Here is a 13,352-nt window from a genome sequence, read left to right on the forward strand (position 1 = left end):
TTTGGTTTTATTCCATGCACATCAGACCACTTTATTTGGTGTCTTTTAGATTAGCTAGTTATTCATTATTACAATATGTAACGTTACGTTACTTCCAAACTGTGAGAAAACTGCATCAGAGATTGAACTCAAAGGTAGAAAGCTTTAGAAAACTAGCAGTGATTGAAGTGACTACTGTATGTTAATGAGGGTAAACTGTCAGAACCTGCTGTATGTTAATGAGGGTAAACTGTCAGAACCTGCAGCTTATGCAATGTTTGAATTAACAATGCAGTTCCTGTCTCACCCTCTGTGGACTTTTGTTGCTGAAAACGTTTACCTGAGGTAATTGTCCTTAAACTGACAGATATTTGTTTTGCGGAGGCCTAAGGCCTTCAGTTATATCTGAAGGCATTACTAGCCTGACCACCTTCATTTAACAACAACCTCATATCCTTTAAAACCGGTCTTTGTTGCTGTCTGTGGGTGAACATTTCATGCCACGGGCTGGTTAACGCACACTTTTTTGGTTTGCTTAACTCTCAAGCTTTGATAGGCTTATGGTTGTGTGTGAGCTAGCTATGCAGCTATATCTTACGGTGCTTGTTGTTGTAGGTTTTCTGTCAAACCGTTTCACCGGCATCCACAGCTGTATCACGCCACACGTGTGAGCCTCTGCTTCCAGTGCCAACTCACTGTGTCGTAGCAGCCAGCTGGTGCGGGCGGAGAGAGCAAAGGGGACTGGAGCGTAGCTGACGTGTAGTTCAGCTGTATTTGCATGGTCTTGACCTTTGGCTACCATATATACTTTAGCCCTTATGCAATGAGGGCTACACGTCGGCCCCGGCTTACCTTGTTCTGATGCCACATAGTTGTCGCAGAGATGGATAAGCGGAGATTGTGTGTGTGTCTACTATGGCAAATGGGTGTTGTGGCGGGGGGGGGGCGCTCTCTTGTATCCAAAAGCCTCCCCTTTGGTCACAGAGGAAGTTTCTTTTCACTCTGCCTTATTTTTTTCTTCTCCTTTTTCACAAACGAGACGATTATGTCTGAAATGTTTGATCCCATGTCTCTCAGATGAGTGAAAAATAAGCTTGAAAGTGAACCAAGCTGTTGCATCTAGCTAGACAGCAACAGTTGATTTAATGTGGCTAGAACAGGCCGTGTTTAATTTCCATTTTGTTTTGATTGAAACACAATCTGGTTAGGTTATCTTGAAAGCTCGGGGTCTGGTCAGGATAATCGACTGCACTCTCAAGGCCTTCGCAGATATGCTGTGTCGAACAAAATCTATGTCTTGGCTGTTAAGAACTGTGTGATCAATGCTCTGATGATCTGATCCTTCCCTACGTGGATAAAAGATAATCATGACTGTAGAAACCCTGCCATTGACTGTCATTGTTCTTATCACAAGTTGCTAAAATCTCTGATAGGTTGAGGCAGAAATATTGTTTCTCCTCACAACTTGAGTGTCATCACGTTTATGAGGTCTGTGGATAGCGGTGCTGATTGGGCCTTAGTGATTCCCCTGTGTTCTGTAGTGTAATGATACTACTTACATTTTCCATATTGTTCTCTAAGGCTCTTAGGGTTTCCAGGAACATTCAGCAGTAGGCCATAGGGAAGTAACAATATATTAGTTAGTTTAGCTGAAAAAAATGCAGTGAATCGTGATATCAGTCATAATCCGATCTGGATATCAATACAGTGAATAACAATTACAAGTGGCTGTTGAAATCCCACCATTAAGACCATACAAACCTAAATGTGTTTGATAATGGACTGATTTGTCCTTTTGAACCCTGCTTTTGGTATACATATATACGTCACATGTCACAAGATAAATTTATCCTCACAGCCAAAATAAAATGTCCTGGCTGACGTTCATTATTATCATTGTTTTGTTTACATGTTTGTCCCTGTATTTGGTCTTCTGTATGAATTAGTGTCTTCTTCTTACCTCTGTTTTTTTCCTCTCTCCAGGATTTAACAGCTCTGGATATGTCATTCATATTTGATTGGATTTATAGTGGTTTCAGTAGCGTACTGCAGTTTCTAGGTAAGTACTGGTGACCAGACACACTATCACACAGTCAACATCATTTCACTGTTTAGAGCTGTAATACAAGGCTGCCTGCTGACTGGTATTTAAGTGGGAATTGTATAAGCTATGTCTAACCAGCACAGTCGAAATGTACAAAGCTTTTGCTGTAGTTATGATGTAACTCTGTGGGTGAGGTTGTAATTCTAGAGGCCTTTATTTGTGAGTAAATCCTGATTAATGTCTTCAGTGATCACAGGAGCAGCTTTAATTGTTCTAACTTCTGGTCTCTCCTCTATCTGGCCTGGGTGCTCACTCAGTGGAAAGGTGGGCCCCTAGTGTTGTGCACAATAGTAGGCTTTGTTCCTAGAAACCCATGTCCTCCCTCTTGTGGTAGAAGGCAGTAAGAAGCAGAGTTTCTACAGGTGTTGGTTTACTTTGTGCCTCACTGCCAAGTTAATCTGAAACACAAATACTCAGATAACGAGGCAGGCACCACTCCTTAAAGGCTGATGCACACTACTAGGTTTCAAGGAAACAAACAAACCACTAAAGCCCTTGTCAAGATTAGGGTATTTCAGCAGTACCTTAAATAGCCTTGGGTAGGGATGGGTATCGTTTGGATTTTAGTAATAATGATACCGATACCGGTACTGCTTATTGATACTAGGGATGGGCAATGAATTTAGAATTTTCGAATAATCATTTTTATTATCAAGGTCGACTTTTACTACTGAAAGTTGAAAATCGTTTATTGACAATCTTGTCTTAAAAAGTATGTTTTCCATTGTTTTTACCGGCGCCTGTCTCTTTAAGAGAAAACAAGTTTGTACATGTGACGTTGCCGTAACTGCTGCGCACTCACTCACGCAAGGAGGAGAATGGCTCAGCCTGTCATAGCAACAGTGGCACCCAGCAGCTCCTTGGTAGAAACGGTAGAAACGTAGTAGAAATGGTGTTAAAATGTCTACATTACATCAACACTCAGCCACAAGCAAAAGGGTTCAAGGCTTGTTACTGCATGAAGAAAAGCTGATATTCTGTCTGCTGTTCCCTGGGCCATCTAAGCTACACTAACATAGTCAGGTCTGTGAACGTCAATAGAGTGCCAAAGTTGCCCCCTCTCTCCCTCTCCCCATGGGATTTCATCTGCCATTAATTTCTTCATAGACCCTGTCTAAAATGAGTATAAAATTAGTTTTACTTGGTCAAACCAACCAATAGACATTGGAGAAAACAAATTGGATGCATTTGATTTGAGTATTTTGCATGAAATCCCATAAATCCCTATTTTTCTGGAATTTTGGCAATTAACACCTTAACTGCCAGCGACGAGTGTACTCGTCAAACACAATCCAGCTGTTAACTGCCAGCGACGAGTGTACTCGTCAAAAAAATCGATTTTTTTTTTTTGACGGTAGGTTGTGCATCTAAGCCTTTTACATCTCTTATATAGGTATTGGACGTGTACAACGTGTACAACCCATTCCACCGACCCACTAAGTGGCGACAAGGAAGGAGGAAGGCAAGCAAAAAGCAGTGTGACTGAAGCCATTCTCATGAAGGTGGATTGGCGAAGGCGCTTTCATTTCCGCGCTGATTGCTGGCGGTGCGGGATTGCAGATTTGCATAGTGGATTGCGGGTGGGACACACTTTGAAACACGCAGCATAATATGACCAGAATCGCAAAAGCTTCATCAAAGCCCTCAACCAAAACTCCAAGACGCGAGCGAGTCCAACCAGACTTCCTCAAAGAGCGGCCGCACAGACAGGCACACACCCGCACAGCAGCAGCAAAGCAATGGTGACAAGCGGGGACTGCCCCCTAGTCCGACACCAAATTGGAAACAAATCCCATTCTAAAAGGCTTTTAGAATGGGATTTTCAACCCATTCTTTTTTGGGTTTTTTTCGCTATAATTTAGAGTAATTTAATTTCTATTCAGAAATTTATTTGAGAGGTCGAGAGTATGAGAAAGTGCATTTGCAAAGGTAGGAAAGTGCTTGTGACAGGGCGCTGCACCCAAAAAAAACGCCCACAGGAGGGAGGAGTTGAGCAGAGGGAAGTTTACTGCTGTTATGGAGGAAATTACTGTTCAAAACTATTGTGTAGGTCTTACTGATGCCAAAAATGAATGGTTAAAGTGAGTGTGCTATCGAATTTCACAAAAAGCCGTTTATCTCTAAATATTTTTTCTGATGCTGAAACCATGCTGTATTCAATTGCTAATGCTTACATAACTACTAACTCTACAAACTAACTCTTTTAGACAGAGAAAGCACACATTCTATTAGTTATTTTTAGATGATTGGTGTTCACGAAGTCGTAACAGAAGAGAAACCTCGGCTCTTGTAAAATGAGCCTAGAATCCTCAAAAAAACCCCTGGCAGAAGCTATCTACAGCAAGAAAAAAACGGCTGGCAGTCAATGTGTTAAGGGGTTAATATCTGAAAATGCTCAAGGGTGCTCACCGGGCACCCTCCTGTATTTTGAATAGGTACCCCCAAACTACAAGAGTTTGAAATAAAAGTTTGAAAATCGGACCAACGGCGTGGAAGTTATGACCTTTAACGTAAAACCGTCGATTATAGCGCCACCTTCAGGCCGATTCGAAAAATCTTTCTTGAGCACCTACCAGCCAACAATATCTGTCATTGGGCCAAATTTCAGGTCTCTACCATTTACCAACTCACGGGAATTTGCGTTGGGACAGATGAACAACAAGAAGAATAATAATAATAAACCAGCACAAAAACAATAGGGTTTCAGCCCCTTCGGGGCTTGAACCCCTAATAATAAATATAGCCGCAAGCGGCGATGGGCGGGGTTCAAGCCTTGCGCAGATGACAAAGCTTCTGATTCTGACTAGGACATCCTCCTTGATATATCTGACAAGTTTCGCGATCATTGGACAAACAGGTGTGGAGTTACAGCCTTTTTTGTGTTAAGCCACGCCCATTTCTGGCGTTTATGGCGCCCCCTTTAGGTCGAATTACACAAAATTTGACACGCATGGTCTGGGATGGTCTCCGAAGATCTCCAGCAAGTTTCGTGAAGATTCCTTAATCGGTCATGAAGTGAGGACAATTTAGCTGTGAGGCCACGCCCTCTCACAACTTTAACGATCAATATCTCCGAAACGAAAGGAGATTTCAAAAATTCCAAATTCAGGATTGTAGAGCTTGCTCCAAAGATGCTTCCTTGCGATTCTGGTGCAAATCGGTCCAACGGTCTAGGAGGATATGTCAAAAATGTGTTTTCCAAACTTTTCCAAATATCTCAAAAACTTTCCAGGCGGACATTATGGCAAACTTGTAGAGCAGGTCCACCTGAACATCTGGAAAAAAAAAGTTTGAAAATCGGACCAACGGCGTGGAAGTTAAGGCCTTTAACGTAAAACCATCGATTATAGCGCCACCTTCAGGCCGATTCGAAAAATCTTTTTTGAGCACCTACCAGCCAACAATATCTGTCATTGGGCCAAATGTGAGGTCTCTACCATTTACCAACTCACGGGAATTTGCGTTGGGGCAGATGAACAAGAACGGGAATAATAATAATAAACCGGGTGAAAAACAATAGGGTTTCAGCCCCTTCAGGGCTTGAACCCCTAAATACCGGTTTTACAAAAACAATAGGGTTTCAGCCCCTTCAGGGCTTGAACCCCTAATAAATGGGAAACGGAAGGTGCGATGGTGATTCCGGGCCTCGTACCGCTACTTTTTCACCCCGAGTCCAACGCCGCCATCTGTGAGTCTCTACGAGTTACGGTTGCGGAGATACGTTGCTGTAGCGCCCCCCATAGGCAAACAATAGCGCCCCCTACAGGCCAAATTACACTTTCTTTTCTGAAATCAGTGTCAAGTGTCAATACAAGACGTCAGGCTGGCCATAATTCCAATGAATCAGCACTTCCTGCCGCCCTTCAAAATCAAACAATTTAGAAGGTACAGGTACTGAATGCTGCTATAGGGCCCCCTTTTGGTCGAATTGCACAAAATTTGACACGCATGGTATGGGATGGTCTCCGAAGACCTCCTGCAAGTTTCCTGAAGATTCCTTCATCGGTAATGAAGTTATGACAATTTAGCTGATAGGCCACGCCCTCTCACAACTTTAACGATCAATATCTCCGAAACTAAAGTAGATTTCAAAAATCCAAAATTCACGATTGTAGAGCTTGCTCCATAGATGCTTCCTGGCAATTTTGGTGCAAATCGGTGCAACGGTCTAGGAGGAGATGTCAAAAATGTGTTTTCCAAACTTTTCCAAATATCTCAAACATTTTCCAGACGGACCTTAAGGGTCCTTGAGGCAAATTTGTAGAGCAGGTTCACCTGAACATCTGGAAAAAAAAGTTTGAAAATCGGACCAACGGCGTGGAAGTTATGGCCTTTAACGTAAAACCTTCATTTATAGCGCCACCTTCAGGCCGATTCGAAAAATCTTTCTTGAGCACCTACCAGCCAACAATATCTGTCATTGGGCCAAATTTCAGGTCTCTACCATTTACCAACTCACGGGAATTTGCGTCGGGGCAGATGAACAATAATAATAGTAATACCGGTTTTACAAAAACAATAGGGTTTCAGCCCCTTCAGGGCTTGAACCCCTAATAAATACAATTCAAGTCACTTTCAGGCGGAATACCAAAAACCTTGTGCAATGTCAACTGAGTTTAGCAGCAGTCCAACATAAAATCATCATCTTACAGTACAATGGTGTGCAATTTTCAGTAACAGTGCTCTTAATTTTGGAGAAAGACAAAATGCTCCATGTAAGATGGTCACACATCATCCAGACACAAGACTGTGTCTGTAGCATCCACGCCCAACATCAGGGGCCGGTTGCACCAACGTCTTACGACTGGTCTTAAGCTAAGTCGGTCGTAACTTTACGACCTAACAGCTACGCTACACTACAGCTAAGCCTTTTTCTCACTAAGACCGGTCGTAAATATTACGCCTAGTCCAGAGCAGGCGTAAGGTGCAGTATAGACGGTTTTTACCTGTGTGTTGCGCAATAGTCACAACCCCTCAGCACGGCTGTATTCAGCCCTCAATTATAAACCGCAAACCGGTCGGAGTACGTTATAACGTTATAAATATGGTCACAACGTTAACAACTAACCAATGCTGGGGTTCCGTATGGAAAGTGGAAATCGAAATGGTTAAAAGTTAAATCAATTTGGTAATTCAGTGGCATTTTACTGCCATGTAAAGTAACGACAAGTAACAGTTAGCCGCTAACATTAGCCACACTATTTTTGTTTTGTGACGATTGGGACGCGTCGAGGCACGTAGCACGCGTCGACGTAATTACGTAGTCGACGTCATCGATTACGTCGACTCGCCGGGACAGCCCTAGTGATCATAAAGTAATGATACTGGACGAGTCGTTAGTGGATGATACTGGACAATGGACATGTATTGGAAATGAGCCTTCGCTTGTTTCACAACACTATTGTCTGCTCCGAAGCGCTAATGCCATCCATCCATCCAACCATCGGAGATACTGTCTGAGGTAGGCTTTAGACGTTACTTGTAGAGTCACCTAATATGAGAGTCAGTCGCTCTCCTCACAAAAAATGCTCCAGGTAGTGCTTTTTCCATGCAAAAATGTAAACGTTATGTGTGAACAGCCCCATACACAGTAGGTTGCTCCGTCATTACATAGTAATCACACAGACCCCCCTCCCGCGAGTACCCGGTTACTCGTTTATAATAGAAGTATTTAAATTGCCCATCCCTACTTTAGGGCTGCTCGATAAATCGATTTTGAATCGTAATCGAATGAATTAGTTAGGACGATGTTAAAAACATGAAAATCGTAAAATCGATTTACACTTTAACTAGGGTAATTAAGTTACGGCGGGGCGGCTCTTTACCATGTATGCGTGCTGCTTACTCGTCCTTCTCCCCGCTGTAAAGTCTTTCTGGAGGCTGTGACTACTGGCTACTAAAGACCGCAGCGCAATGAACTTAATTATATTTCAACACCTCCAAAAAGCAGAGTGTGAGCAAGATAACGATTACCACAACACACGCACACGAACACAGACGTTATCACCGGATGCTGAAATGTTGCTTTTATAGTTCACATAACAACAAAACAACACGTGAGGCCAGCTTCTGCTTCTTGGCTGTAACGTTACCAGTACTGACCCTGTCTGTCTGAATTTCCTCCTAACTGCTCCTATCGCAGTTCCCCGCATACCTGTTGTGACTTTGTGTTATTCTAGTACAGATATAACGCCGAGCGTGGGTGGTCGCTTAGACACTGCTAATATAATTATATAATTATGTCACGGAGGCACACGCTACAGGCAAGAGTAATCGAACCAAGAGTATCCCTCCAACAGAGCACCGAGTGCTCGATCAAATCGACCAGTGTCAAGTGACTGCAGGTTAGCAAGCAACAGCCAGGAAGTTAGGCATAGCAAGTTAGGCTAAAACAGGAAGTTGGGTTGTTCTGCCTTCAGAGTAAAAGCGTAAATTGTCACTTGTGGAAAAAAATAGAAAAAAGAGCTCTGCAGGGCAACACATGTTTAGAGAAGTATAATGGTATAAAAAAAAATCTAAATCGAAAATCGGGTTTTGAGAGAAAAAATCATCAATTTTATTTTTAGGCAAAATCGAACAGCCCTACCCTAGTTATAAAATAATTGTTTAAAGAATCAATTTATTTCTCTATAGTCTATTCTTTATTGCCTTGATAGTCGATCTTTATTCCAGTGTTGTTATTTTGCAGCAACAATATTTAATTGGTCAGCATTCAGCAGGCATGTCATTCTCGGTAAGGACGCTTTCATTATTGAAACAGACAACATGAACACTCCTACTGTAGCCTATCTATCTGCATTTGCAGACACTCATGAACCCATATCTTCTGGACATTGCCTTGATGAAAAACCAACGCAGATAAAAGTAATAACTGCGACTGTCAGTGCAGACATTGCACAACTTGAATCTCCAGCACCTTAATCCACTCCATTCCACACCTGGCACCTGCGTCAGCTCTCCTGCATTCGCTCTCGGCTCCCTTTTGGCTTTATTTATGGTAAGCATTTTGATTCATCTCCTCATATCATATGAGTGTCGGCAACAAGCGCGAGCGATTGATTCGCCCGACATAGGCTGTCAAACCTCCGCTAAATTGACGACTGCATTTCATTCCAGAGTCACGTTTGGTAGCCTATACGGGAGAGCCAGAATGAAACAGCCAGAAAACTAGAGACAGTCTCAGGAAGCACTCATGTTAGCCGGCTGCACATGTGCTTATATTACCGAGATTATTAATGATACAGTGGGTTGATTACCGGTAAAGCCATCCTTTAAGGGAGAATAATACTACAACACCCAGAATGCATTGTGCATGTAACTGGAAACAACACCAAAGTTGGCTGCAATAAATATCATACTGAGGTGTATTTTCATTTACAAAATGTTCATGGGAAATCTTCATTTAATTTACAAAATGTTTTCTTCATCAAGTCTGGATAAATCACACCCGTTTTCAAAGGATTATGAAACAAACTAGCGCGTTGGATTCAGTTACGTTATGTGGATTTTGTGGAGTAATGTACCTGCTGAATGGATGGCTCTGGATGTAATTTGCTGCGAGCTAGCTTTACGTTACAGCTAAAGTTAAAACTGTCGCTATTCGTTCTTCTGTATTCAGAGTTGGCAAAGTCCACACAATATTCTGTCAGGAAACAAGTCGGGTTCAGCAAAGAATTGTGACATTTGTTGCAAAGCAAGGCGGAGTTCTCTCAGTCTCTCACAGGTAGGGATGGGTACCGTTCACATTTGAACCGATACCCATCCCAGTACGATACCAGTACCTGGAATTCGGTACGGTACCCAAAACGGTACCATTTTCGGTACTTTACACGCTCTAATAACAAAAAAAATTACAGTTGTAAAAAAATCCAAACTTCTCAGAGAGAGCGGTCAGTATTCACTAAAGCCTTCATATCTCAGGCTCTGTAGCACATAGAAACATAAAATAAAAAGCATTTGAGAGCTTAACCCTTTGGCAGTGAAACAACTTATCCAGCTAACGCTAGCTAATTAAATAGCGTTACTTGATGTTGTAGAAGTCGATGCCTCTCTCAACGTTACAGCTGAGGAGGTGCTGCTAACGTTAGCTCCGGTGCGGTATCTGCTTCATTCACCCTCAGCCTATCTAAGACGTTACAGACGTTACAGACGTTACAGACGTTACTGTTTTGCTTTCAGAACCTTCAGGTAGAGTGACGTACTGACGTAACGCGCTCTCACGTGTTGCCTTAAGGTTCCGTCGGAATTTCTATTTTACCCACTCTCTTTCTATTACTCAGATGCATTCAAGTACCGAAATTAGGTACCGTTCGTTTTTATGTGAACTGGTACGGGGCAGTACCGACGTAATTCGGTCGGTGCCTGTAAAAGTACCGAGTTCGGTACCCATCCCTACTCACAGGGCAGTCGCTCGCTTTATCCTTCGGACTCTGTTGTGTGATTCAAGAGCGCGATGCCTCCTATCATGAAACTAGTTTTCTTCCAAATATACTGATCTTTTCAATCTTTTAACCTTGCCGCAAGACTAGTGTCAGGACACGAGTGTAAACATGCAACATCAAACGCCTGGTGTCGCTTCGTCATCGTTTGGGAACGGTAAAAAATAAATAAATAAAATACTAATAGCAGCACCGAACATCCAGGTCCTTATCGATATACCTGGTGTCGACCAATCAGGAACCAGTACCAATAAATACCGGTGCAATTAGGGATGCTCCGATCCGCGTTTTTCGCCTCCGATACCGATTCCGATATGTGGGGGTCCTGTATCGGCCGATACCGAGTACCGATCCGATACCAGTGCTTGACATTAACGGCTGTCCAGTTGCCCTTGGCAACCATAAAAAAAAATTGGCCTGTGGTTGCCTCAGTGGCAACCACATTTTAACATATAAACAATAGGGACAGCAAACAGCAAAATGTGCACCCCAAAATAAACATGTTTCTAATATTCCTAAAATCCTAAATCGATATTAATAAGATGACATCACACACAGACTCTCTCTCTCATATCTCCCCAATGCAGCCCTGCGACTCCACAGTCGCTAGGCATCAGCTTTTGGTTGCCATTCTTAGTCACCTTATATTTTAGTAATTAAGATACTATGCACTTAGTCAACTGGCTTAGTTGGTGGTACAATATGGAAATGATTCCTGTCAGAGAATCCTTTGTTGTTTGAGGTTTGATTATTTCCATGAACTGAGTTAGGGCTGTGCGATTAATCGATTTTGAATCGTAATCGAATTAATTAGTTAGGACGATGTTAAAAAAATGAAAATCGTAAAATCGATTTTCACTTCAACTAGGGTAATTACGTTACGCGGGCGGCTCTCTCTCATGTACGCATGCTGCTACTTGTCCATTCTCCCCGCTGTAAAGTCTCTCTAGAGGCTGTGATACTGGCTACTAAAGACAGCAGCGCAATGGACTTATTTCAACACCAAACACCAAAAAGCACAGAGTGAGCACTGAGCGCAGCTTGTTGCACTGCGGGCTGTAGCCTACCAGATAAGATTGCCACAACACACTCACGCGCGCACAGTCGCACACGAACACAGACGTTATCACCGGACGATGAAACGTTGCCTTTACAGTTCACATAATAACAAAACAACACGTGAGGCCACTGAGTACTGATAGATTGGCTGTGTTCATGGCTGTAACGTAGCAGCCTCAGCTGACTCACCTGTCCCTGTGTGTCTGAATTTCCCCCTAACTGCTATCGCAGTTCCACGCATTCCTGTTGTGACTTTGTGTTATTCTAGTACAGATATAACTCCGAGCACGGGTGGTCGCTTAGACACTGCTAATATAATTATGTCACGGAGGAACACGCAAATCCACCAGTGTCAAGTTAGCAAGCAACAGCCAGGAAGTTAAGCATAGCAGCGGCAAGCTAAAACAGGAAGTTGGGGTGTTCTGCCTTCAGAGTAAAAGCGTAAATTGTCAATTAGGGAAAAAAAGGGGGGAAAAGAGCTCTGTAGGGCAACAAATGTTTAGAGAAGTATAATAGTATAATAAATCGAAATCGAAATCGAAAATCGAGTTTTGAGAGAAAAAATCGTCAATTTTAGTTTTAGGCAAAATCGCCCAGCCCTAAACTGAGTGAACATACAGATATTACAGGGTCTGAAATAAACATAAGCAAATAAATGGTCTTGAGTTTAATGTAGCCTAAATCCAAATATAACAAATATGACGGTTATTTCTCTTATACAATAGCTAAGTACACTGTGTATTGAGATAAGTAACTAACTTTACCTCTTTTTTTTAGCACATATTAACAGATTGTCTTAATAAGGGAGAGTAATAAACATTTCAACTGTGTCCATACACCAATAAAGCCATACAGAATTAGGCTACTATTATTAGCACACAATAATCAACATTAGCCTACATTAGCCTGACCAGCACTGATAATAACGTAAGGTAACTTCATCTGAAAAGTAGGGTACTTAAACCGTCAGTCAATTGAGCAAGACGTCGGCAAGTAGGCTATGCTAAACAAACAAACAGAATGAGGTAGAGTTATTCACAACAGAAATATCACAGCTTACATGTAGGCTATGTCCTCACGCAAACTTCAGGGTTATAGACCGTCCATATTATTGTCTCTGGACAGCGTTTCACCACGTACGAGCATGCAACAGCTGCTGCTCGTTAAAGGTCGTTAACTAGCTGCTGAGTCGGAGTTGCTCTTAAGGCTGGCTCACACTACAGGATTTTCGGGCCGATTTATGCCCGATTCACCCCTCCCGAGAATCGGAGGAGAAATCTGGCCTGGCAGCTTTCCAAGCTTGGTCGGGCCCGACTTTCGGCACCGATTATCTTGTAGTGTGAGCTGTTTGCAGATCCAATCTTAACCCTCCCGATCTGCTCAAAGCCTCATCGGGGCCGTCCCGATCATATCAAACATGTTTGATATTTAGGACTGAAAATCTGCGCGAATACATCATTCTGCTGCTGCGGGAGACTCCCGTCATTATCGTTAATTGACGCGGCTCATTTGATGCGCTGCACTACAGGTATCAGATAGGCTACCAAATACCAACAGCACAGAACCATGAGTATTTGGGGGAAAATGTCACTAATTTATATCACAATGAATGACCAATGAATAAAAAGTTGTTATATCGTAGTTTTGAGCCCCTGCCAGTCAGAGGCTGTAATCTCCTACCTGTCTTATCAGGCAGTGTGGGGAAAAAAGGCTTTGCTGCTGCGGGAAGCAATCCAGTCTATCCAAACTTTTGCCGATCTCATGACATGCAG

At 42.6% G+C, this 13,352-nt stretch overlaps 1 protein-coding gene across 1 annotated transcript in view; it reads left to right on the plus strand.

The window, feature by feature from the left end:
* Nucleotides 1–13,352, plus strand: part of sar1b (secretion associated, Ras related GTPase 1B) — a 28,730-nt gene that overhangs the window by 775 nt on the left and 14,603 nt on the right. The window contains exon 2 of the mRNA XM_083638777.1: nucleotides 1,963–2,038. Coding sequence (XP_083494903.1) covers nucleotides 1,981–2,038 — 58 coding nt within the window. The 5' untranslated portion in view covers nucleotides 1,963–1,980. The remainder of the gene's footprint in view (nucleotides 1–1,962; nucleotides 2,039–13,352) is intronic.

Source organism: Poromitra crassiceps (genome assembly GCF_964638095.1).
Source record: "Poromitra crassiceps genome assembly, chromosome: 1".
NCBI classification, from domain to species: Eukaryota; Metazoa; Chordata; class Actinopteri; order Beryciformes; family Melamphaidae; genus Poromitra; species Poromitra crassiceps.